This window comes from Ochotona princeps, chromosome 12, assembly GCF_030435755.1.
Source record: "Ochotona princeps isolate mOchPri1 chromosome 12, mOchPri1.hap1, whole genome shotgun sequence".
In the NCBI taxonomy this organism is placed as follows: Eukaryota; Metazoa; Chordata; class Mammalia; order Lagomorpha; family Ochotonidae; genus Ochotona; species Ochotona princeps.
In genome coordinates, this window is record NC_080843.1 from 36,363,604 (window position 1) to 36,391,553 (window position 27,950).

A 27,950-nucleotide genomic window follows, 5' to 3' on the forward strand; every position below is an offset into this window, starting at 1 on the left:
CTACTCAGCTATTAAAAAAAAAAAACAAAAAGGAGTTTTTTTGTGGCCAAATGGGCCCAACTGGAAACCATTATGCTAAGGGAAATGAGCCAATCCCAAAAGGCAAGATACCACATGTTTGCCTTAATTTAAGCTGAAATGATGTCAACCCAAAAAACAGTACCTGTAAATTGTAATATTATTCCAACCCCAAACAGCCTATATCTCATGCAATTAGATATTGTGATGTAACCAATGAACAAACAATCAATGTGAGTCAGACTGCTCATGATCTACATCAAAGAATTGTAAAACCTAATATACTTTTAAGACCCTAAGCTACTCGGAAAGGGAGCGGGAGAGCAGAGAAATCTTCCATCTCCTTAGAATGTGTGCGCAAGATGTGAAGTAAAACCTATCAGGAACATGACAGGTAACTCATAGACAACAGACTCGAATCAGCATTAGACAACAGTAAAACTACAAAGACATATTGGGGAAATCAAGAGCAATCCTGACAACGTCTTAACAGGAGATCATATGCACAGAACAGGGTGGGTCCCCAGAGTGAAGCAGGTGGACAGGAGGAGGCTTGTATCCCAACCCTGAAGACTCCCAGATCCTCACCAAGGACTATCAGTACAGGCACCAAGAACTACATCCCAACTGCCAAGGAGACCATGGGGAATTGGAGTGCCTTTGGAGACCGAGAACTGTGAGGTCACCCACCCCCGACTGGATCTACCACATGGGATGGAAGAAACCCAAATCCTTCTTCGCAGGACCCAAGGTCATTGGAACAACAGCCAGGAGCCCTGAGTGGTCGGCAGAAACAGAACGGTAAACTTCCTTCGGGACTAGAGATAGCAGCTTCCTCTGGTCCTTACTTAGTTCCAACTTTGGATCCCCACCCTCTCTTGAAATGACCGTGAGGGTCACTCCGGAGCCCCCTGGCCCCCCAAAAACGAAAACAAATTTAGAATAGATAGACAGAGAACAACAAGGAAAGCTTAGAACCAGACAGGAAATGGTCAGCGTGGATTCACATATACCTTACTCGGTGGGACAAGAGATTAGTTGCTCCTCACTGGGGTATTGAAGATTTCTCTGCACACCCCTCCTAAAACTGTTCTGCAGCTCAACTGTTGACATATGCCTTGTTAGAGTTATAAGCCTTCTAGACTATCCTAAAATCTGCCAAGTTCAGCAAAATTATGCTTCAACACAATAAACTGCTAAATACTAAAATGAAAATAGACATGAGACAGCTGAATAGTATCCTATAACCATTTTAAGGTGTATAGCAGTCGGTTCTGTATATAAACTAAAATTGAAATGTCAATGAAGTAGTCACAGGATGTGGTTAATAACTCGCATTCTTTTAACATATTGGTTACTCAATACCATGTCAATTAATTCCATAATGTTGTAAACTGCTGTTGATGTTGTGTTGGGCTTTTTAATTGATTTGGATGATATTCTGCCAGCTCTACCTTCAGATGGTCTCCCCAAGAAACCGTTGAATTTATCTGGACAATAAGATGCTGGACTCTATGCTTGCCATATGTTTGCAAAGAAAGACTCTTGACTGAATTTGAACTGTAATACTGCAACAAGGTAGAAGAATCCACCATGGGGGAAGGGCACAGGGAGTGGTTGGGGGAATCCTAGAGCCCATGAAACTGTGTCATATAATGCAACGTAATTAATAAAAAAAAATTATATTAGTGTGGAAACAATGATATTACCCACTTTCCAGTAGCCCTTGACCCTTTGTACCCTAATCAACTAAGATCATTTTTAAAAAGGACAATAGAATGAAGATAAAATCAAAGTTGTAAAAAAAGCAAAGCTGTCAACCCAGAGTATTTTACCCAGTGAATTTTTCATTCATAAATCAAGGAGAAGTAAAGATCTTGCAAGACAAGCAATGCTACTATTCAGCACGCCTTACAAATTATATTTAAGGATATATTATATATAAAAATGTAAAGACCATCAGAATGATAAAAGAATGAGAAGGCAGAAAAATTCCTAGTAAAAGGACTAAGCAATCTAAATATTTGTGCAAAATAGCAGGACCAAGTCATAACTTACAAATACTAACCTTGAATGTAACTGGATTAAAGTCCTGATTAAAATACAGACTGGCTGAAAGGATTAAAAAATAAGACCTATCTATCCACATGCAATAAAGATTCACACACACTAAAATTGAAAGGTTAGAAAAAGGTTTTCAATGAAAATAGGAACCAAAAAGCAAGAAAAAGTAGCTATACAAAATATACTTTAATAAAAACTATTTAAAAAGACAAAGAAGGTCATTATGCAATGGCTAAGGGATTGATTCAACAAAATGTGACTGCAGTCGATATATGTACATCCAATGCCAGGGTACCCAGTTTTAGAAAACAAATGTTAATCGATGTAAAGAGAGACATTAACAACCAACCTTCATCAAGGGGCAGATCAACTAGACAAAAAAAAAAAAATTCAATCAAAAATACAACAGAGCTAATTTAAACTATCAAACAAATGGATCTAATAGATTCTACACAACATTCCAACCCACAGCTTAATAATACACTTTCTTTTTAACAATGAGTGGAACAGCGAACTAGGACAGACTATATAACAAGTCTCAACAAATTCGAAGAAAGTAAAATTACATCACATATCTTTTTTGATCACAATGGAATAAAGGTGGGAAGTAACAATAAAAGAAACTAGAAAATGTACTAGAAAAGGAGACTGAAAAATATACCTCTGAATGAATAGTAGGTTAAGGTCATACAAGAAATCAAAATGGAAATAAAAAAATGTCTTGAATGAAAATGAAAACAAAACATACCAAAACGTGGGCATTATCAAAAACATTGTTTTTAGAGGAAACTTACAGCAGTATTTATCTAGATCATCACACTAGAAAGTATCAAATAAATGACCTAACCATGAATCTCAAGGACACAGAAAAACAAGAACAAATGAAAATCAAAAATTTAGGAGGAAAGAATAAAAAGAAGAAATAAAATTTATAACACAAAAGATCAGTGAAATGATCTCATTTCTTTAAAAATATATATATCTGATAAACCACTGGCTCAACTCACCAAAAAATAGGGGGTAGGAGCAAAACACATAAATAAATGAAGTCAGAAATGAAAAGGAGATACTACAACAGATACTAAGGAAATAAAAAAAATTGGTAGAAGGTATTACAAAGAGAAATATGGTAACAAACTAAAAAATCAAGAAGTGGAAAGACTTGTAGACACGTATAACTGACCAAAAATTGAGGCAAAAACACAGACAACCAGAATAAATTAACAACCAAGACTGAGACTGAATCGGTAATAAAGAGCCTCCTGAAAAAGAAAAATCCATGAGTGGGTAGTTTCATGGCTGAAACCTACTGAACTTTTAAAGAAGAACTAATTCTAATTCTTATTGAACTATTTAAAACAACTAAAAGGAGGAGAACACTTCAAAAGTCATTCTATGAGGCCAGCACTATCTTAATTCCAAAGCCACGTAAAGATAGATAAGAAAAAAGAAATATAAACTAATATCCCTGATGAACACAGATGCAAAAATTCTCAGGAAAATATTAGCTAATGGAATTTAACCACACATCAAAAAGACCAAATGGGATTTGTCCCAGGGGTGAAGGAATGGTTCTATATATACAAATCAATAAACATGATACATCATATCAGCAAAAAAAAGGCTAAAATCCATTTGATTATCTCAATAGATGAAGAGAAATCATCTGGTAATACACAACCTCCTGTTCTGACTTTTAAAAATCGCTTAACAAATTGGGTATAGAAGAAATATTTCTCAACAGAATCAAGGGAATATCCAATACACCCACAGCCAAAATCATATTGAATGGGGAAAAGCCAGAAGCATTTCGACAAAGAGCTAGAACCAAGAGGAATGTCCACTCTCACCATTGTATTTCATGTAGTTCTGGAAGTTTAAGTCAGAGTCATATGGCAAAAAAAAGAAATCAAATGAATACATATTGAAAAAGAGAAAGCTAAATGATCCCTCTTTGCAGATGGTATGATTTTATACACAGGGAAACCAAAAGACTCATGTACATGCGTGTGTTTGTGTGCGTGTGTGTGAGAGAGACAGGGAGAGACAGCATATCCAAAGGAAATTAAATCAGCATACAAAAAACTTACCCATATTCACATGTTTACAGCAGCTTAATTAAAAAAAAAACTAAGCCACACAATCAACCTAGATGCCCATTAATTGCTGAATGAATAAAGAACATGTGATATGCATATATACATACACGCAGATATACATATGAGTGATGGAATATTAATCATGAAAGAGTGAAATCCTGGCATTTGCAACAAAATGAATCAAGCTGTAGATCATTATGCTAAGCCAAATATTATTAAGCTAAGCAATAAAAGATAAATATCATGTTTTTCTCTTACATGAATAAATAACGAGTGAACAAAAAAACTGTGTGGATGGCATACCATTTGGCATACACTTACAAATAGTGCTTTGATTCATCATACCATATAAATGAGAATATACCCTTAAGTCACAAATAAAACAAAAGAAATGGGGAAATAATAAGACTGCTAGGTATGAAGATGCTTTCTTGTGTTAGCTATGAATTTGATCACATGCCACAAAAACTTGTTTATCTGTGTACACATGTACATTTCTTGATAAGCATAATAGGAGTTGTAAACATTTAATGTGATCCGTTTCAGTTCTCTCAGCAATTGCGTGACTATCCCCAGACTTCACAAAGGAATAAATATGGGGTTGAAAAGGCTGTGGAAGCTATCCAACACAGACAGCAGAATATGGTCCCAGGCTGTCTGATTATAGACCCCATGCTTCTTTGTGACCCCTACACTAATGATACATAGACACTTAAGTAAGTCTGGTACTGTGGCTTCGTGCGTAAAGCTGCCATCTGTGACAACAGCATCCCATATGGGCACCATTTTTGAGTACTGGCTACTCCTCTCTCCTGATCCAGCTCCCTGCCAATGGCCTTGGAAAAGCAGTGGACGACTGATCAAGAGTTTGGGATCCTGACAACCACAAGTGAGACCTGGATGAAGCTTTTGGTTCCTGGCTTCAGCCTGGTCCAGCACAAGCCATTGCAATCACCTGGGGAATGAACTAGTAGATGAAAGCTCTCTCTCTCTGTCTCTCTGTCTTTCTCTCTCTCACATGCTTTCTCTTGCCCTCTCATCCTTGAAACCCTCTCAAATACATAAACAAATTTTAAAAAGACATCTCAGTAAGAACAACCAAAATTCATGAGTTCACTTAAACTTCAAAATTTACAAGCAGAGTTATTAGGAGGGTTTGGAAAAGAAAACTTTCAACTGCACTGATTCACAAAAGTTTGTCTAAGCAATTAATTTATGAGCTAATTTTTCTTACCAAAATCTAAAAATCAGTAGGTAAACAGAGAACATACACATTTCAAATAAGCAAGAAATACAACACAGTATGTGTATGTGTGTAAACAAACATATAATCCGGAGGTAGAAATTTTTACTTTTTAAATATAATTAAGAATGGAATCTGACAAAAATGTTGAATCTGACCCACTGATTTATCCTGTAATTTTGTATTCATTCTCAATTTCTCAGAATTAAAGGAGGAAATTATTGAAAACGTGGTAAGTACCCTAGTACCAGGAAACGCTCTGCAATAATCAATGCTGTCTTCAGTTGTTAACATTGTTAAGAATAAACAGGAGACAGAGATCAGAAGGATGATTTGGATCAAGGGTAACTTACTAAAACTGTCAAGGAGATATGGAAAACTAACAAATGAATAAAATGGGTACACCTGAGACCCTCATAAAGTATCAAAGAACTTTCCACCTATGAATATGCAAGAGTAAGGTCAAAGAGTTAAAACAGCTATCTTATGTTAAAAGGCAATAATGACAAAGAGCAAACCAAACATAATAAAGCAAGAAATAAGGAAATTTGTGATAATTTAATTTCTTACTTCTTTGCTTTTTGTAACTTCTGCAATAGCAGCAGTCCTTTGCTTTTCAAATTCATCATTATCATTTGCAGGCTTGACAGGCATTGTAACTTGCAATGTCTTTCTGCGATCAAGCTCTCTGCTATCCACTTGGACATGAGACACACACTTCTGGTAAAACAAATGAAAATAAATTAGTGGTTCCAATAAACATTCAAGTTTTCAACAGAAAATAGCATTTCTTTTAAAGAATTGTTTATGATTCCTACAAAGATGAAAGGTCACAAAACTGCAATTTTAACCTATAGTTTCAAAAATAAAGATAGAATACTAACACTAGAGTTGCTCTTAAATAAGTTTATCTAGTAAATAAAAGTAAAAGCTATAGAAGAAATGTGGTCATGTAAGCCAGGGAACAAGTGAGGGCTTTTTTAGAAAAGTTCTTGGGAAGAAGCTGAAAAGGAAAATGTCACTGAAAAGGAAACTAAATTCCTCAGATTGAGTGTTCAAATTGAGGCAGAAAAGCATAATCCAGGGCAAAAGAACAGAGCAAGCCCCACAAAGAAGCACAGGGATGCATTTCCTGACTCGCATGTACTCACCTTGGCATATTCCATACAGCCTTTCTTCCTCTGTCCCTCTTGATTTTACAGAACATAATAGAAACTGTGGCATATTTCTGACTTTGTACTTTGTCTTAAAAAAACAGGAATTGTACTTTCCTACGAATAGCAATTTGGTCTTTAAAGATAGCTCTTATTTGTTTCAATTTTAAGGTTAACAGCAAAACTAGTAATTCCTTAAATTCCATATTTCTAACTATACAATCTCAGAATAAATAATTCAGCACAAAATCAAAACACAGATTGAATACAGATGATAAACATTTTTTGCCTGATGCAATTCATCTGGCAAATGTGCACATCAGTACCTGTCCAAAAGGCACAAAAGGGGGGGGTCCACCTTCAGTTCCAATATTACTTCTACTATGTTTGGATAAGCTCTGTGAAAAAAGAGAACAGAAACTATACATTAAAAAATATTTTCAAAAATGTGTTTGCCCTTTTATAACCATTAAGTCCTTTGTGGCTAAGTCTACTTAATGGGATGAACATAATTATCCTGGATCACCTTATTCTGCCCCTGACCAATGGGGCTCATGTCTTCAATTTCCTCCATAGAATGTTCCTCTTTGGGCTTCAGGCCTTGATCATATCAACTGAACCTGATGTGTCATGTGCTAGTTTATTCTCAGATCTTTACCAAGTAAATGTTTACAAATGTCACTAATAAGTATTTGTGAAATTAATTAGTACCCAGTTTACCAGTCATTGAAAGAAAACTCCACTGATCTCCAATTGTTGCCCGTTGCCTTTCTCCTCTCCCTTCCTCACGCTCAGCTTCATAGCATGCCCTTAAAATCCTTTCTTCTAATCTCCAGACATGAATCATTCTGTGTAATCTGAATAATGACTAATGGTGATAATGGAAAAGATGGAAAAATCCGGATTCATTTCTTATCTAAAAAGATACTTAAACAGCTGCCAGGGAGTGTTCAGAGCCTTCGGAGCCCATTCCATAATTCATGGCCGTGTGAATCCTCCCCGAGAACAGCCTGAGTGAGTCAGACACTTTAACTGGGCTTCCTTAAAGTTAGAAACACAGGCGCTTCAGTCCTGCTCCTCTGAACACTACCGCGATTCCTGATCACACAGCACAACAACAGGTATTTCAGATGCACAGGTGTGTAGAATACAGTACAGAATTAGGCCATGCCTGTATGATATGACATTTTGATTTTGCTTTTTGGCTTACGGGTTGAAGAATTTTCAAAGCAGTCATATTAAAGATTTCTTTTTTTAAAAAAAAATATTTTCAGCATTTATATTTTGCTAAACTATTTTTTAATTTTATATATTTATAAAACTTATTTGAAAGGCAGAGACAAGAGAGACAAACAAAAGCAATCAGACAGAGCTTCCATCTGCTGACTCATTCCCTACTAGTCTTCAAGGGCAAGAGCTTAGCTGGGGCCAGAACTCAAACCAGGTCTTCCACATGGTGGTAGAAACCAATTACTTCAGTCATCACTGATGTCTCCAGTGGTTTGCGCTCGCAGGAAGTTGGAGTCAGGAGTAAAAGCCAACAGTCAAACTGAGGCTCTGTGATACAAAAAATGGATATCTTAATCATAGATTAAATGTCTATTCCCCATTTTGAGTAGATTCTTGGGAGACAAATTGGGGAAAGGCCCTCTCTAAATTATTTTAAACTATACTAAATACTACATTCCTAATTTCAATAATTAGGCAAAAGTCTAATCACAAATATTTTTCAAGGCGTTCTCCTGAGAATTAAAAGGTATTTTTCAATAAGTAGTAAAAAATTTCACTTCATAAAGCATATTAAAATTTAGCTTGACAAATATTACTTAGAAATTAAAATCAAAATAAAGAACTGGGGTGGGTATTTAGCCCTAGCAGTTAAAACGGCTGGATTCTGTATCAGAGAACCTGGTTGAACACTGAGTTTCATCTGCTGATGCCAGCAACCAGTAAATGTACAATCTAAAAAGCAATGGTGGTAGCAAAACTAAGTGAGTTATTGCCAACCACGTAGAAGACCTATCCAGTACCAAGTATTACATACAATTTGGACAGTATATCAGTCAATGGGAATTTCTCTCACTCCCTGTTTCTCAAAAAAGTTTTCAGACAAAATATATTAACATCATAACAGTGATAAAAGTTTTAGTTATTTAAAATATCAAATATTCATTGTTTATAATATGGAGGTACTTTCGATTTTACTAAAATTTCTTGAATATTATGTTTTGCAAAGCAGTTGTACTTAGAAAAGGTATTCAGTCAACTGAACATTTGTTAATGAAAGTAAGCTTCCAAACTCTACTAATATCATTGATTTTTTTCCCCAAACTCTCAAAATATTAGAAGTAGAAAACAACATATTATGAAAATGGGAAAAAAAAATCTTTCCTGCAAATGTGTTCCTCACACAGTATGGTTCCCTACACCTATAAAACTCCTTCAATATATCATAGGCCTTAGAAAGACTATTTTTATTCATCTAATCCTCCTATACATTTTGATTTTGATTGTTAATGCACCTGTTAAGCTCTAGCTGTAACTCAACATATCTTCTCAACTTTGTTTTGTGTATTTTAAATAATTATCATTACAGAAAATGTTAATTAAAACTTGATATGGGGGCAGGTGTTACGGCACAGTGGGTTCAGCTGTCACTTGGATGCCTGCATTCTATTTCAAAGTCCCTGCTTCTGATCCAGAATTTTCCTGTTAATGTATTTGACAGGCAGCAGATAATGTACCAAAAATATACAGTATGGCAGTCATACAAAAAAATTACAAATAGAATTATCATATAATCTACCTATTTTCCTTTTGGATACGGCAAAGAATTAAAAGAATATACTTGAATAAATACACAGTCACACACACAATAGGCAAGAAATTGGAATAACCCTAATGTCCATTGATAGATGACAAGCAAAATGTGATAAACACAATGAAGTATTAAGTAGCCTCACAAAGGAAAGAAATCCTAATATATGGTAATAATATGGATGAAATCTAAAGTTACTAAGGAAAGTAAGTATAAATACAGTATGTTTTCATATTATAAGGTACCCAGAGCAGTCAAATTCATACAGACAAAAAGCATACTGATGGTTGTCAGAGGCAGGAAGAAAGGAAGAATGTGAGTTATTGTTTAATAGGGACAAAGTTGTGGTTTGAGATGATAAAAAGGTGGGCAGATGTAAGGTGATAATGGCTGTGCAACAATGTGAATTTACTTAGTGTCACTAAATTTTGTACTTAACATTACTTCTTGGTTGCCAAAATATAAATCAAACAGAAAACAATCCATTTGATGGCACCAAAATGATACAGAACTCCTTAGAATCGCAACACTCAAAAGTTTTAAGGTTTTGTTCTTCCCTTCTTTCAACTTTCTGTGACTCAACTACTATATCTAACACATTTGAATGCAGTTTAATATTGGATGCTCCTTCCTCCTATTATACAAGTATGTTTAGGGATCCTTTATTTCCAAAATTATCAATGCATTATGATTTCTGTGTGCACATGTGATTGCTCTGTGTGCCAGGTGTTCAAGTATCCAGCTGCCTTTTCCACATTGCTATGGTTACTAAATAAAAACAAAACTGTAAAACTAAACAGAATTACAGTCATATTATTTTTAAGCTGTTTTAAATGTCAATTTTATTCACTCTTAACAAAAAATGTCAACATGGTTCTTGGAAAGCAAAATGCAGATACAAATAAAACATTTCATAGACACTTACTGTCAAACTAGTATTAATCTATGTCAGTATGTGTGCCTATGCATTAGGAGTAATTAAGTTCCTAAAAATGTTTACCCCTTATGGCTCCTAGTAAAGTGATTCAGGAGGAATTATGGGAAAACTATGTAAAAGATGTTGGCCAATCTTGAAAATACACTACTGTACTTTTAAAACCCTTATAAGGGCCTAGCACAGCAACCCAATTGGCTAATTTCCCCTCTCTAGTGCTGGGATCCCATATTGGAACCAGTTTGTGTTCCAGCTGCTCTACTTCCCATCCAGCTCCCTGCTTATGGCATGGAAAAGCAATGGAGGCAGGCTCAAAGCTTTGGGACCCTTCCCCCACATGAGAGACCAGAAAAAAGCTCCTGACTCCTGCCTTCTTCAGATCTATTCAGCTGCATCCATTGCAGCCATTTGGGGAGTGAACTAGTGGATGGAGAATTTTTCTGTCTCTTCTCTCTGTCCTTCCAAATAAAATAAAATAAAATAAATCTAAACAAACAAAAAACAAACTCCTGATAAAAGTGAATACATCAACTTACGAATGGAACACATAAAATGGGTAGAATTTCTGTAGGAAATTCACGATTCATATATAAAGTTGGTTATTTACGTAAAACTGTTAAACTTCTGAATTATTTGATTTTGCCACATTTTTAATTAAACAATGCACTTGTGGAACATTACCTCATCTTGCATAATAGAGCAACATGTAATATAGCACATTAGTGTAATAAGGAATGAGTATTATCCTTCCAACTAATTAGAGGCAGTAATAGATCATAAAATACCAAAACCTTAAAATACTACTAGGCACTTGGCTAACTTTAGGCAAAATTTGAAAGTAGTTAAAGAGCATCAATTTTAGCTCAAAGAATAATTAGTTTTATATGGTTTGCAATCATTTATTCCACAATTATTTTTTATTATGTCTATCACACACAAGGCTCAGGGTCACCACTTTAGAGATAAAGAAAGGCCACTGATAGAATACAGAAAACTGGTCTCGTAATTCTGCTCAGAGCCATCGAATCATAAAAACAATTTCAAAAGTCCACTTTCTAGAGGCCAGCATTCTGGAATAACAAATCAAGTGCCTGCCTGAGACGCTGGCATCCATATCAGAGCACATATCAGGCCTCACATGGTCCACTTCTAAACCAGTTCCCTGCTAACACTCCTGAGGAAGCAGCAGGAGATGATCCAGGACTTGGGGTCCTGTCACCCACGTAGAAGACCCTGATCAGAGTTCTAGGCTCCTGGCTTCCAATCTGGCCTTTGTAGCCACTGGGAAGTGAGTGGGCAGATGGAATAGCTCTTTTTCTATCTCTCCTTCACTCTGTGTAGCTCTTTCAAATGAACAATCTTTTTTTTTTAAATCCCATTTTCTAATCTACATGTCTTTATGAGACTATCAGACACAGATGCAGGAGCCAGCACAGCATCTACACATTACCCAACGATTCCCTACAGAACTAAATAAGAACAAATGACACAAAAATTGTGATGTCAGTAAACTTACTGATTATGAAAGGAAATGAGAAACAAATATAATTTTAGATCTAGGCAAAAAGTAATTCAATCTTAGTAAGGATAAAGAGCTTTGACAATTCTGTAATGGTGTTCCACTACTTAACTTGATGAAGAAGCAGGCATTCAACCTAGATCTAAAAGGATAGAGACAACCTGGCCTGGTAGGGATCAGGAAAGTGAAAATAAGATGAATGGCATCAAGGGACAAAAACAGAATTTTTTTTTTTTTTTGCAAAAGTAAAACTAAGGAAAGCATAATAATCAAAGAAAGAATAATAATTTCATTTGGTTAGGACCAAATCAATGTGAAAAAATTAGAAAGTTGAAAAGATAAACTAAAACTAAGACCATATAATAAATGGCCTTGAATCACAAATTAAGGTATTCAAAATACTACAAAGTGATACATTCTGAACTATGCTAATTAAGATAAGCATAAAATGTATATACAGTAAATTAGGCGATTGGAAAAGAATAGGTGGAAATATACTTAAAAGATTGCTGCAACAGTCCAGGTTAAGAGAAAATGAAGACGTAATCCATAGAATCAGGAACAGAAGTGGAAAGTTAGGAACTGAGGATAGATTTTTTTTCCATTATTTATTAATTTTCACTTGCTTAAATGGCAGAGTAAGGTGGGGAGAGAGAGAGAGAAAGGAATGTTTCATTCCCTCAATCACTTCACAAATAACTGTAAAGCCACAATTGGGTTGGAATGAACATAGAGGTCAAGCTCTTGAGGTGTTATCATTTGTTGCCCCCATGTTGAATCAGCAAGAAGCTGACTGCCACTCTGATATAGGATACAGATGACTCAAGTGGTAGTTGAACTCACAACACCACAACAATCTGCCCCTGGTACTGACAATTCAATGTGGTAGAGCAAGTTAATTGGTTATTGGAAGGAAAGTGGAACAATTATGATTACATAACTGAGTAGATGAAAATATTATTAATATAATCAACACAACTAAGATGTTATACACAAGAATCATTTATTTATAGCAAAATTCTAATTTGCATTCATTTTCATATATATATCTATATGCCCATACTGTATTCATATATATGCTAAAACTCTTCTGTTCTTTGCAGAAATGAGTAAATACAGACATTATACATCGCTGTAAACTTCTATCTTAGCACTTCAAAACGCATCAGTAAAGAATGAGTTCTTAAAAGATGGGGGCTCGTATTATAACACAGCAAGTTAAGCTGCCTAATGATACAATCTCACATGAGTACCAGTTTCAGTCCCAGCTGCTTCACTGAAGATTTAGCTCCCTGCTAATACAGCCAGAAATGCAGCTGAAGATGGCGATAGTACTTAAGCCTCTAGCACTCATGAGGGAGACCCAGATGGAATTCCATGATCCTTGCTTTGGTTTGGCTTAGTCCTGGCCATTACTGCTGTTTTAGGAGTGGGCTAGAGTATAAAACACCTCTCTGTAACTACCTTTCAAATAATTAAGTAAATTTAAATGAAAGTTAAGAGGTAGGGTGGGATTGAGTAAGAAGTTATCACTTCTTATGTTCTTAAAATTAAATATATGAAATTTGTTCCCTTTATATAAATAAAAAACTAAAACTAAATAAAGTTTTAAATACATACACATATGGAATAAAATAAAAAAATAATAAAACATTGTACCTGCTTTTGAGGAAGAACATACTTACACAAAGATACATAGTTTCTCTTAAGATCAACATATTTCATCCTGACCCAAAGAACAAATTTTGCTACTCATTATAGGAAGAGCTTTTTACAATGAAAGAATGTAACAAAAAATATATAATAGTTTGAAAGTACAAGCTGTTTTTCTTAGTTTGCACTTACTCTCTGTAACTCCCATTTCTCAATAAGGTGTTCCACTTCTCCACCAAGAACTGTGGTGTTAGAGTCATTTAAGAGCAGGAAGCCATTTTGTACATCAACAATGCCAGAGAGCTTAACTTTAGTTCCAGGTGGAGTGTTCAGGCTTCAGCAAAGAAAAAGAAAGAGTTAAAAACACATGTACACTCCTCCCTCAAACAGGAACTCAGTCCTATATTATGACCTAATCAAACTCTTCAAAGGTCACTGACACAAAAACTCTTTTTCAAGAGACTGGCCACACAGATTGACTAGATCATTAAGGAGGAAGTTAGATCAAGGAAAAGATACTCATTTTTCTAGCTTTTAATGGAAAGAAATGTGGACAGTAACAACCACACAATATAAAATTCTGATAAACAAGATAAAAGATATAAAAATACTTGCTCATATCATACTACAAAAATATAAACTTTGTCATTTTTCCCCTGTGTTTTAGCTGTGCACTACTGTAACATACTATGCTATAAAATTAAATTTCAAAAGAAAAAAATTACCATTAATACTTTGGGGAATTTAATATTTACAGAAAGTAATCTTTATAAAATAATGCTTTATGCTAAACATCTAGCTAGAAATTATCAATGTGAGTCATTTATACAATAACATTAAAAGAACATTTTACACACTAACTTTATACTGTTTAGTTTGTATACACACTTAAAATATTTTTCCATAATTAATAACATTATCAGGCCACAATTCCTTTTACAAACACCAGACTTAAGAGGCTTATCTTTTAACCAATCTTTCCGCAAAAGAAACAAGAGAACCAATCTGTGCCATCACAAATGTCTGCTCTAAAGTAAAGCATATATAACAAGCTCTTCCTTCCTCCCCACCCCCTACAGCAAAGGTTAGAATACTGCAGACATTTCTGACACAGAATCACATTGTACATGGTTTTAAAACTCATGAAAATAAACATATCCTAATATATGCAACAGCAAATCAGTGGATGTTAAATGCCACTTGTTTTTTCTGTAAAAAGATGATTAATAAGATAGCTATAGAATATTTTTTAACAATGCCAAAGACCCTACATAGATTACAAGCTAAACAGTATTCTGTATGTCTTATACATGTACAATTTTATATGCCATTGATAATAAATCCATTAAAAATTACCACTGGACTCCAAGTTTAACATTCTTAGTCATCACTCAACTTAAAAAACAAATGAACAGCCTTTCTAACCTAGCCCTTAAGAAGAAAGTTCCATAGTAGATATTTGTAATGAAGTTAGAACAAAGTCTATCATACTACAAAGTCAGCAATGATGAAAACCATTACAAGTTAAGTTTTTCCCAGTTCAAGTTAATCCACAAATCCAGATTTTCATAATCCTACAGCATCGTTTAGGGATAAATAAAAATATAAGTACCAAGAATTTCAGATAGTTGTATTTTGTTTTTGAAAACAAAACCAAAAACCAGTGAACAGTGAGACAAGAAGCTTGGCAAGAGACAAAGAAGCATTACAGGGAAATGTAATGCCTGTTTGTGGCAACACATCCCTACTAGCACCTCATTTTTCTCAGCCAGATTTATTTGATCTTCCTTCTAAGGTAATCATAGATCAAATCTATCTGAACAGCAGTCTAAAATATTGCATCTAAGAATGCTTTTCAAAGTTGTCATCATTATGGCATCAAAAGGAGCATGCTGCTTTGACGATGAGTGAAGAATGTGGTAGTGATTGTTTTAGTTATCAAACTGCAAAAGATTCAACAAAATGGGACAGAAGTCCTTGGTGGGTTAACCCTCTTCTACAGGCTGACCCTATGTTTTCATTCCCTTCAGAGAAGTACACAACCCTACAACCACAGAAAGAGTTACCCTATGAGCTGTCTTCCTCCTGAGTCACCTGTGAGCTACCTGGGAGGGGGTCCAATTGGGACTTGTCAAAGGAAGAAAGGCTGTACTTCAACAAAAATCAAAATCCTTCTCTTGAAAAAGAAGGCAGAATAATCACAGAGTCAGTAAACGCCTGTGTATATGAGAACCACTTAGACAATCAGAGACTGCATCTTTGAAGAAGGTAGCCTCCCTTACCATAGTGCATGTGTGGTGGAGGGCAGGGGACGGGGTGGGAGGAAATCGCTGTAGATGACAGACAAGGCCTCAAGCTACACATTTCCCCCTATATCCCAAACCACCTAGGTACCTCCAAATGGGCTTTGTCACTTTTGTTAGGACTTTGTGACTCTGCATGCCCAATCCCACCTCCCACCTTTTTCAAAGCTCCTGCTTCTATTTAAGTCCCAATCATCACTCCTCCAGGTTTTGATAAATTTCTAGACTCCTGGTCCTTTCCTTGGTATATTTATTATAATCACAGCATGCCTATACAGTTACATAATTGGTATATGAGCTATTGGGAGGCAAAATCAACTCTGTTTACCTTTGTCCTTGCAGCATTGCAGAAAGAAGCTGCAATGGATGCTGAAATACTGTAAACACTAACTAGTTCAAGAGAAAAGTATGGTCTGGGAGTGCACAGTAAGTGAAAAAAAAAACACTTCATAACACTTCATATGACACAGAATACCAAATATTATATAAGGTTAAAAATTGTTTTGCAAATTTCAGCGAAACTGTCTACCTCAAAATATAATGTTCAAGGTGACCTAGATGTTTTAGCTTTGTCTATATCTACAATGCACTTTTACAGCAGAAAAACTTCTAACTACTACTAAATTTACTAACGTTAAGCTTGTAACTATTACTACTGTAGTAATATAGGGGAAATGGGGAGGAGGGAACCACTATACCTATAAAACTTTATCATGAAAAATATTAATTTTTTAAAAATGCCTAATGGGTTATTGAGGAAAAAGTGGATATGTTACCTCCCTTCTCACTGCATTTCTCCATTAAGGCAGGATTCTCAAAACTTCTTATAGAAATAGCCAAAGATGTAAAATGGGGAAAACCTGTCAGGGGGTGGGAGTTTGGGAAGGAATCCTAGCCTATACAAAATTGTACCACATAATTCAGAATTCAAAATAAAAATATTTTTACAAAATAGCCAAAGAAGTACTTGCAAAGCTATTCCTTGGGGAGTTCCTCTTTGTTTTAGGAAGTGGGGTAGTACATGAACTTTATTTGTTTCAATCATTTACCAAGAAAAGCCACTATCCTCTAAAATACTGCAAAAAATATTATACAATTATATACACTTACTTACTAAGCTAACTGCCAAGGAAGACATCAACATATTTAAAGAAATATTCTTCGTTCTTAACAACTGAATGACAAACCTGAAAAGACTACTTCCAAGCACAAATAAGTATACTCTTGGTTTTATGATGAAAAGTGAATTAAAGAGCAACTCCATTCTTAGCTTCCTTTCCACACACATAAAACTGAAAAGCCAATATCTAGCTTCTTCTCAAAAGACCATAATATGCACTTAAGAGGAGTTCACTTCTTCTTAATGAAATTGTTAAAGTAAAGTTATTTTGAATAGCACCTGCACGCACTGTAACAAACAGATGCAAGAAAGCCTCAGGCACCTTATTTTTGACATATAGCTGAATTCTACTGCTGTGCAGTTTATGTGACCATCCGTCATCTGTAATCGCAGCATCCTGGGTGCAGCCTGAGAGTCTTCGTTGTCCTTTGGTGCAGCAACATTGCGAATTTTTTGAATTTGCAAAACACATGGACCTTCAAGCTGCCAAAACACAAATGAACAAAAATAACTCTGTAATCTTGGCTGTTTTTCTTTTCCTTAATGGTTACACTTCATGTTTTATAATAATAACTTAAATGTGGTTCAAAACTAAAGTTACTGAAGACAGTCCTTTTAAAAAGTTCTCAAAGTTGTCTTATAACATGTTTGTTCTTTCGTTGTGGAGTATTTAAAGATAAAAAAAACTCAAAAGTCCCTTGAAAAACAACTTCTTTCAAAAATTATAACGGTAGGAAGAAAACAAAACCTTACTAAAACAAGTTATTCTACTCAAATAAAACTAATTGATTGTTTACGTGCTATTAATGAGCACACAAATTATGTGCTCTGAATGAATGTTCACACTCATCCTGTTTCTACACTCACATATATTTAGAGATAGTCTGAAAATAAGGAACTTGAGAATTTTTTAAGGAACATCATCAATTTTATGACAGAAGTTGGAATGCTTTCTGTTCAAAATAATCAAGTATCAATTGCACCCTCTTCTGGTATAAATGAATACAAAACCCCAAAAACAACCTGTAGAAATTTCAAGAAATGTAAGTTGTACTAAACATTTCCACATTTATATTCTTAAATTATATTAAATCTAATGCTGAATCCTATGTGTTGGTAAAGAAATTTTCCCTCTAAGCAAATTTCAAAGACACAAATGAAATCAATATGCTAGCCATAAAGGTATTGTTTCATTTTATAAAATCTTTATCATAAGGTCAGGAAATTACTAAAATCTGCATATATGTTGAAAACAAATTTAACATAAGTAAATACCACATAATGTATCTTTAATTAGTATCACAATTTAGGGGAAAAGTCTATTAAGTAAAATCTTTTTGTTCACATTAAATTAATTTACACTTTCAGCAAAGAAGAATGTCATCAATTAGCAAACATTTATACTTCATTTGCCAAGCAAGCATGTTCACAAATTGAAAATTTTTTACTCCATACTTACCAGCAGTTCCCCTACAAAGGAGTAATTTTGTTGCAGATTTGGCTTTTCTGAATATAGTAAGAAGAAGGGGTCTGAAATTTCATCTCACTATCAACTATAAGAAAAAATTCCAGGCTGAAACAAGTTCCAAGCCCTTAATCAGGATAGATAAGCAGCTAATTCAGTATTAACTTATTCTTTTGGTTTTGTGAATGACACTGAAACAGAGTCATGAAATTAAGTCACAGGCAGGTTACAGCTATTATATTGCTCACCTTTCTCATGATTTTAGTGCTCCCAATATATTTAGCCTGGGCCTTACCCAATATCTTGCCTATACTATCCAATAGGGTCTGCCAATCCACAGGTGGCTATTTAAATTAACTGAAATTAAGTGAAATTAAGCTAAGTTGCTTGATTGTACTTGCCATATTTCAAGTGCTCTACATTTGGAAAGCATAAAAACCAATTACATCATTGCAAAAAAGCTCACTGACAATGAGTGATGACCTAGTCTCACATGTTCCAAAGTAAGGCTCACCCATTCCAGGGACTGAGTTTCTATTAAATTACAGGAGAGAAACAGGTTTCTACTTTACTTTTACTAACAAAGAAATTAAACTTTAAAAATATTTAGTATCCTGAGTGACAAGGGCTCCCACACTCAATTCATATGACCTATGGGTTACAAAACCATCTCTGTGGGATAGTGGGAGTGCTACAGCCCACAGATGTTCACATGGCTCCTTCAGCTGCTTGCTATCAATGTGCTTTATTTATTTATTTTTATTTTTTTTGAAAATCAACTGCTTTTTTGCATTTTCACAGTTAACAGAATATAGATTATAATACATAATTAACCATTAATACTCACAATATGGATAGATCACTTTAAAAGATGTTGACAAAGAAATACAAAATGCAGACAAGGGTAAGGACTACTTTGTTGGTCTCCTACATCTGGTTGATAAAAACAAAAAGCTGGAACATAACAGAAAAGCATACGGCCTCCAACTCCTGATGTTCTAGCAACCAGCAAGTTTATTGAATGCATTTCAGTGCATTGAATAGTTGTTTACTCCACAAAATATGTATGCCTCAAACCTACGAATGTGGCTTCACTTGGGAAAAGGGTTTCTTTCTTTTTTTTCTTTTTCATATATAAGGTAAGAATGTTTATTATGAAAACATCTTGTAGTAGCATGAGCCCTAAAATCAAAGATGACTGTCCTTATTAGCTTATTAATTCAATGATGATACTAAATAACATGCTTGGGTATCAATTAGATTATCCAAAGCTTGTTCTAACTTTAAAGTTAAAACTGAGCTTTTTCTAATGCTCTAGAAATCGTTTAGGCATTCTATGAAACTACATCCAAAAATCTTTGCCAACTATTTCTTTTTTTTTCTTTCTTTTTTTTTTTAATTGGAAAGTTAGATATACAGAGAGGAGGAGAGATAGAAAGATCTTCCATTGGCTGATTCACTCCCCAAGTGGCCACAATGGCTGATATGTGTACCTGGGCAGTGAACCAGTAGATGAATATTCTGTGTGTGTGTGTGTGTTTCTCAATCATTCAAGTAAAAGTAAAAAATAAATTTAAAAAATGTTACAAGAGGGCCCAATCATCTAGCAGCTAAAGTCCTCGCCTTGAACACACACCGGGATCCCATATGGGCACCGGTTCTAATCCCGGCAGCCCTGCTTCCCATCCAACTCCCTGCTTGTGTCCTGGGAAAGCAGACGAGGACGGCCCAAAGCCTTGGGGCCCTTCACCTGTGCAGGAGACCTGGAAGAGGCTCCTGGCCCCTGGCTCCAGATTAGCTCAGCTTCAGCTATTGCAGCGGCTTGGGGAGTGAGTCATCGGATGGAAGATCTTCCCCTATCTCTCCTCTCCTCTGGATATCTGACTTTCCAATAAAAAATAAAAATAAAATCTAAAGAAAAAAGAAATCAAAAGAAAAATAAATAAATACTGTTCATACTAGGCCACTGAAAATAATAAAATAAAATAAAATATTGCCGAACGAGACTGATCAAGAAGAGGGACAAATCATTTTAGAATAACAATTTTAAAAGACACAATTTAGCAATGATTTAATGAAATACATTTAGCAATGAAAAAAATCATAAAAGAAAACTAGGAACAGCAATCTAAATGTAGATAAACTAGTAAAAATTAAGACAAAATGTAATAATACATTCACAGTGGATTAATATTTAGCAATAAATAGTAGTAAAATATTGACACATACATAACCCTCAAATACATTTCTATTCCCATGTTTGCAGCAGCTCAATTAACAATAGAATCACATGGAATCAACCCAGATGTCCATTAATTTACAACTGTGCAAAGAAAACTGCTACATACATACTTGAAATATCCAGCCATAAAAAAGAGTGAAACCATCTCTTTTGCACCAAAACAGAAGTAACAGTATACCATTATGTTTAATGAAATAAACAAGATTCAAATAGACAAATATCAAATGTTTTCTTGGATTGGTTGTGACTAAATATAGAGCAAAAAACAACAAACGTATATCGAGATAAACTGACATCTGGTGGGATTTGATTGCTTGTCCATACTTTTGTGGAACAGAGATCTAACTACCTTTAACTAATAGATGTCTTAGCTGAAAGGAGTACTGAGCCTGTGATTATAAAGTAGATTGAAAGCATGATTTTATAAAAAAACAAAAAGAAAAAAAGGAAAGGAAGGAAACATGGAGGAAGGAAAGTATCATTGTTTTTTTTGAATTGCATCTACAAAATTAGTGAAATAATAATAATTACTGCAAAAATAAACTTTTTAAAGAAACACCACTTACAACAAAATGGAAAGTTCCATGAATGAAAGTTTAAAAAGATGTACAACATATGCTCTTTCAATAAATTATAAAACTTTGTGGAAATATTAAATAACTGAGGATACACATCCTGGAGATATATCCTGCAGAAACCAATTCACCAGAGCTTATTGTGTATATTTCTTCCCAAATTCCAGTTCAGTGATTTCACATCATAGCTAATTATTAGCCACAGTAGGAATATTGTATTATAAAAAGTGGCAAATAGCACACAACTATTGTAGCATTTAATATATATTGCTTTATGTAATCTTTAAGGGTTTTTTTAAGATTTATTTATTTTTATTGGAAAGTCATATACAGAGAGGAGGAGAGACAGAGAGGAAGATCTTCCATCCGATGATTCACTCCCCAAGTGGCTGCAACAGCTGGTGCTGAGCTGATCTGAAGCCAGGGGCCAGGAGTCCGGGGCTTCTTCCAGGTCTCCCACGTGGGTGCAGAGTCCCAAGGCTTTGGGCCATCCTCAACTGCTTTCCCAGGCCAAAAGCAGGGAGCTGGATGGGAAGTGGGGCTGCTGGGAATAGAAGTGGCGGCCATAGGGGATCCCGGTGCATGTTCAAGGCGAGGACTTTAGCTGCTAGGCCACAGCGCTGGGCTCCAATCTTTAAGTTTTTTTTAAATATTTCTTTATTTCAAAGGTCTAGTGGCAGAGACAGAGAGAGAACTTACATATACTGGTTCACTGATCAAATGCCCATAGTAGCCAGGTCTGAACCAGGTCAAAGTCAAGAGCTAACAACTCCATCTGGTTCTGCAGTGGATGGCAGGAAGCAAGTACTTGGACTATCATGTGCTGCCTCTCATGCATTAGTAGTAATCTTCATGGAAAGCAGAGGCAAGACTTGATCTCATGCACGCCAATGCGAGATACAGGAGTGACCTTCTGTGCCACAACACCTGTTCTGGCCTAGTACTTTTCAAACTCAGCAGAAGTTCTTCAATAATTTCCAAAAAGCAGCAAACACTTGTAAATGAAGCACAAAATTGGATTTCCGATATCTATTTCTCTCAAAATAAAAATGAATCTTTAATACATACCCTAAAAGGACACTAATAAATTGTATAATTTAACACAAACTAAATTAAAATATATGAAATATGATGTAATTTTATTAAAAGTAAAACAAAAAACTTTTTCAGTTGTGTTTCTTTAAAAAAATAACCAGTTTCTAGGCGGTTCACAAGGCAGTGAGTGTACTTACTTTGAATTTTAAGGCAGTAAGGCCATCTAGTGGCTGAAGCCAGTATTGCTGAGGCCTTGAGATGGTCACTTCTTGGAAAAACTGTCTTAATAAGTTTCATGTTTAGAGAGGCATATATTTTTGGGGGGGGTAGTATTTTTTTTAATTATTTTTTAATAATCTTACTTAGTTGATTAGGGAACAAAGTGTCAAGGGCTACAGGGTGAAAGTGGGTAATACCATTGTTTCCACATCAATATCATTTTACCCTGTATCTGGGGTCAGGGAAAAAAACAAAGGGAAAAGCCCCACACAACCTCCCACCCATCCCAGATCCCCAACGGGAGGCGCACTCTGAGGGTCCTGCTCATACAGTTGTGATAGTCCATCAGTTCTGGATTGCTGCCAATCTCTCAGTTCCAATCACAATGAATCCTATTCAGAATCCACTGGCTGACAGTCTCTTCATGGTTGGGGTTCTAAGATCAGCAGTTCAGTTGGAGGGATCTCCAAAGAAACTTCATCTGAGATGATCCCAGGCCTGATTCTTGTGTGAGTTTGCTAGTACAGAGTCCGACACCGTCCGTCACACCAATCAGCTTATGCTCATGCTGGTCGTTGGGATTGCTGGGTTCATTCTGTTTCCAGGCCTGTCTTCCTCGTGAACCAGCAGGTGTTGTAGTCCAGTTCGATCCTGCCCACTTCATACTCGGTCCTCACGCAAACCGGTTGGAGCTGCAGCCTAGTTGGGGCGACTTCCCATAACCCCCACCAGTTCTGCCCCCTACCCGGGTTCCCATGCTTGCCAGTACGCACCGCAGGCTTGTCAAGTCTGTCCCACATCCTGTTTAGCTCTCGCACGTGTCGATGGGCATTGAAGCCCAGCTCAACCCAACCAACCTACTATCCAGCCCACACACCTACTGGCAGGTGCCCTTCTGTACAGGCATATACAACTTGTCAGTCTTAAAATTAAGGTAGAAAGAGTAAACACAGAGCTGAAAACCTTTCTTGCTAGGATTCCACAGCAATGCACAGAATCCTCATGTGTATAGAATCATAGCAAAGTATTTTTACACTAACATGTATTACCTCACTTTTATGCCTTGCTTTTAAAAGCTATGCAAATAGCTGCAACAAAAATGCTAAACTGAGAAAACACAAAAATATTAAACATTCATACTTCCTTACTTTTTGTCATGACCTCCATCATTTGTCCCAATGTTTTGCACCTGTATTATCCAAGAAGCATAAAGTGTGTCCTGAAAAACTTAAACAAAAAGTTGCGAAACTTCCTCCAATCTCCAAGCTTACATGGCCTAAAAATCAAATACACATAGTCTGAAGGAAATGTTAGAACACTGGGCCTGAACTCGCAGGCCTAAGGAAACACAAAAATTCAACAGGAAAACTTACATTAGGACAGAAAGTCTAGAGAAAACTGTCATCTTTCCTCTATATAAGCTCTGGAGAAAACTAACACCTTTCTATTCTCAACACTTCCTAAGCTGTGGTCCAAAACCTCCGTGTCAAGATTATAGGTAAGCCTCACAAAGAAAACAGAGAAACTTCAAAATAATGTTAGGGGAAAGGGGGTGAGAATGCGGATGGAGATAAGAACCTGAGCAAAACTACTATATCAGTGTTTGTTCCACTCTACTTTCTCTGAAAATAATCAGTGATGACAGAGATTATGAAGACTTGCTTCAAAATTCAGATATACACTCCTCTTCCCTTTGACTTTCCCTATCATAGAAAAAACAGAACAAGACTCTTGGTTTGCACTGATTATATTACAGAAGTCAACCTAGCTCGAGCCAGAACACAGACAGACATCCAGTATGGAATGTCAGCACTGCAGGTAGAGCCTGTTATAACACCGTGCCAACCCTGTTATTCTACTTCTAATCCAGCTCCATGACAAAGCACCTGGGAAAGCAGCAGCAGATGAACCAAGCTCTTAAGCCACTGCTACTCACTCCACAGACTCACATGGAAATTCTTGCTGGCCTTGGCCTTCACCAGCCTGGTCATTGTGGCAATATGGGAAGTAAAGTATCAGACAGATGTTTCTCTTTGTCTTTCTTTCTTTTTCTTTCTCTGCTACATTACTTTTTCAATAAATAAATAAGTCTTTCAATAAGTATATTTATACATGCTTACTTTACATATAAATTTTGTAAATTTATTTCATGAAAATTTTATGTAAAATTATGTATAAACTAAAGCCACACGGAGAATGTTTAAAAGGTAAAATCTGGCTGAGAATAGTCTAGATCACACCTAGGTGGGTGCCAGGTCTATGAGCCCCAGGGGCAGGGAGTCCGATGGGGTCTACATCACCTGGCCCGGGCCCACCTGTGAAAACTGGTCCTCCTCAGTAGAAAAGATGTAGTGGATGGCTGGCTCAGATCCACACAGAATACATTGCAACCTATGGGGGACTACAGAAGACAGGTGTTACCATAGCAGTGGAGGGAGAACAGAACAAATTGGATTGTACCCCAAACCAACAATAACTGCAAATATCTGGGCAAGTGGAAACTCTAAGGTAAACTATGTCATACAATGCACATTGAAAGTGTTCTCTCATCCTTGGGTTGGCAAGATCAACAGCATTTCAGAACATTCAAAACCACCTGGGCAGAACCCTCAGAGCGTATGCCACATTAGGATCCTGAGTCAACAGTGGGTGCCCGTTCCTCACCCGCGGGTGTTGGAGCAGGTGGGAAGCTGGGCGTGGCTTCTCCCCTTGTCTACCCCTTACCCAGATACAGGAAAAAGAAATAGAAAATCTGAAAACAATGATCACATCCACTTTTCCATAACCCTCAATCCCTTCCATGCTGATCAACCATGTAAGCATCATTTAAATATTTTTTTTAATTTTAAAAAGAACTATTAACCATTTTACAGTTAAGTTTGTTATTTTATTGAATATCTTACATTTAAACAATATTTCTTCTCTCCCCCACATCCCCAGACCCCATTCCCTGAGCAATCCAGAGATCCCCCATGTCCACAAGTGCACAAATCCCCAAAGCCAGTCCTCTAATGGTGTCTCAACCAACCTGGGGCCCTACTTGCCTGCCCAGAGCCCAAGCACACTAGGATGCAGGTCCCCAGAACCTGCCGGCATATGCTCCCCACATACCTCTAAAAAAACAAAGCAACTATACTGGCACACCGGGTCGCAGCATCCATTGTATGCCATAGTCCTAATTCCTGAAATAAATACTTTTGAAAAGTGTTGGGAAGTCACAAAATGTTTAATTCTTGCTAATTTTCCTTGTATGCAAGTAGTCACCATAATAAAGACTTTGTCTCTAGTTCACCTCCACGACATTTTGCAACTGCAGTTTTTATATTTATTATAGTTATCATAATTTTGGGAGTAAGTGGTTTTACCTTTTCAATCTTTCCACCATTGATGTCAGTGGGGAGGAATTTCTTGCCAATTGTTCTCAGATCTGTCTAAAATGAAAATATTATTATTAAAATAGAATTACAGAAAAAAGTCATTCTAAATATTACCTATGAACAAAAAATGAAAATAATTTATAGTTAATAACAGACTCACATACTAGCTATTTAAAGTGTGCCAGTAAGCTATGAGTTAACAGTAATAAGTGGCCTTAATCTGATCATATTTCTTTAGCTACCTTTTTTTAGCTAACTTATCAAATTGTCTCCAATTAAGATAAAACTAGAATTAATATAAAAATGACGGTCTTTATTCAGAGGAGAACTATCAATATTCATACAAAGATCTAATTATGTACTTCATAAATTTTTTTAAATTTTTGAGATAGTAAGATTAGAATGATAAAAGTTGTAGCATCTTGTTATTCCTTAAAATATAGCAAAACGGTAGCTCTTTATCACCTTAAAAATAAAATAAATGAGTAGGTACAATCACATAAAGTATAAGAAACTTCTGTTTAACAAGAAACACCAAACGACTGAAGTTACTGTAATGTGAAACAAACACATACAGAGGTAGAATAGTATTCTCTGAACACCTATTATAGTAATAATTAGAATGTGAGCAGCTTAAGAAATAAGTATATAAGTTACATAACCCCTACAGAGCCTGTCCAGTCATTGAACACTGTGATTCTTATTTCTCAATGTAGTGAGATGTACCTGAATGGAACTGCTATGCAAACTAAGCCCCAAATCCAAGCACTTAATTTTAAGTTTTTGTATACTCAGTCCCTTATTAGAGTGAAAAGAAAGGCATCCCATATCTCATGCTTTATGTCTATTCTATTTGAAAACCACAGAATAATGTGTAGGTAAAAAATACTTTCTCACGCTGGCTGTCTCAATCTTCAAAACACCTGTTTTGAAGATTAATGTTAATAAACGTAAAGCACTTAGCAAACCGTCTTGCACAAAACAAGCATTCAGTGAACTTTAGCCATCCTGGTCACTTTAATGAATATAAAATGTGTACATTTTACCATCTTTAGTAATTCTTAAATCAACAGCACAATAGTTCACTAAATATCCATTGTTTTGAAGGCACTCAAAAGTTGAAATATTTAAATCTTAATAAACAAAATATAAGTAAATGTCACGATATACTATGGTCCTTCATTTGTAGTTTTTATCAGTAACTGAAATTTAATTCAACTTAAGAGACAGTAATATAAAATAATGAGTTTTAGATCAAAAAAAGCTCAAACTTCAATTCCTCTCAACTGTAATAATCAACCAAATGACCTTGTACACGGAAACAAATTTACTAAATGCAATTATTTTATTCTTCCATAAAATGGAAAAATGACATGAATACTATCTCTCAAAGTTGTTGCCATGTTAAAGAAAAAAAATAATCAAAGCTAACATAACTTTTAAAGTGCTACACACACAAAGAATATAGCAAGATGAAAATGACAACTAAATTTGTAAATAACCTAAACCCATTGTCACTTTATGAATGCTATAAGATGAACTTTATTATTCAAATGCTATTATGTCCAAATTTCTAAAATAACACATAGGTAGAAAAATATATATATATACAAATTTATTTATCTTTATTGGAAAGTCAAATGTACAGAGAGAAGAGATAGAAAGGAAGATCCTCCATCCCATGTGGCTGTAACAGCTCAAGCTGAGCTGATCCGAGGCCAGCTTCTTCCAGGTGACCCATGCGCGGGTGCAGGGTTCCCAAGGCTTTTGGCGTTCTCAACTGCATTCCCAAGCCACAAGCAGGGAACTAGACAGGAAGCGGGGCAACTGGGACATGAACTGATGCCCACATAGGATCCTGGTTCATGCAAGGTGAAGGACTTCAACTACTATACTATCACACCAGTCCCACCTATTTTATATTAAACATAAAAAGTAATGCAGGAAAAACACTCAACCTCTAAAAATATATTAATATTTTTCAAAACATCTGTCTACTCATATGATTCAGTAAAGTTCAAAACAATATTTTTATACAAAATCTCAATTTTCATTAACAGTGCTCAATAACTTAAGACTATGACTTTTTCTGAATAACTCAAGTATTCAAAC

At 35.7% G+C, this 27,950-nt stretch overlaps 1 protein-coding gene across 2 annotated transcripts in view; it reads right to left on the reverse strand.

Moving 5' to 3' along the window:
- TDRD3 (tudor domain containing 3) overlaps positions 1–27,950 on the reverse strand; it is a 131,244-nt gene that overhangs the window by 67,660 nt on the left and 35,634 nt on the right. Inside the window, exons 3-7 of one of the 2 annotated variants that reach the window (XM_058670669.1) lie at positions 25,827–25,892; positions 17,248–17,408; positions 13,695–13,836; positions 6,905–6,976; positions 5,995–6,144 (exon numbers count right to left, since the gene is read on the reverse strand). In XM_058670669.1, the coding sequence (XP_058526652.1) occupies positions 5,995–6,144; positions 6,905–6,976; positions 13,695–13,836; positions 17,248–17,408; positions 25,827–25,892 (591 nt within the window). The remainder of the gene's footprint in view (positions 1–5,994; positions 6,145–6,904; positions 6,977–13,694; positions 13,837–17,247; positions 17,409–25,826; positions 25,893–27,950) is intronic. The other variant, XM_004577438.2, reaches the window with a different exon arrangement.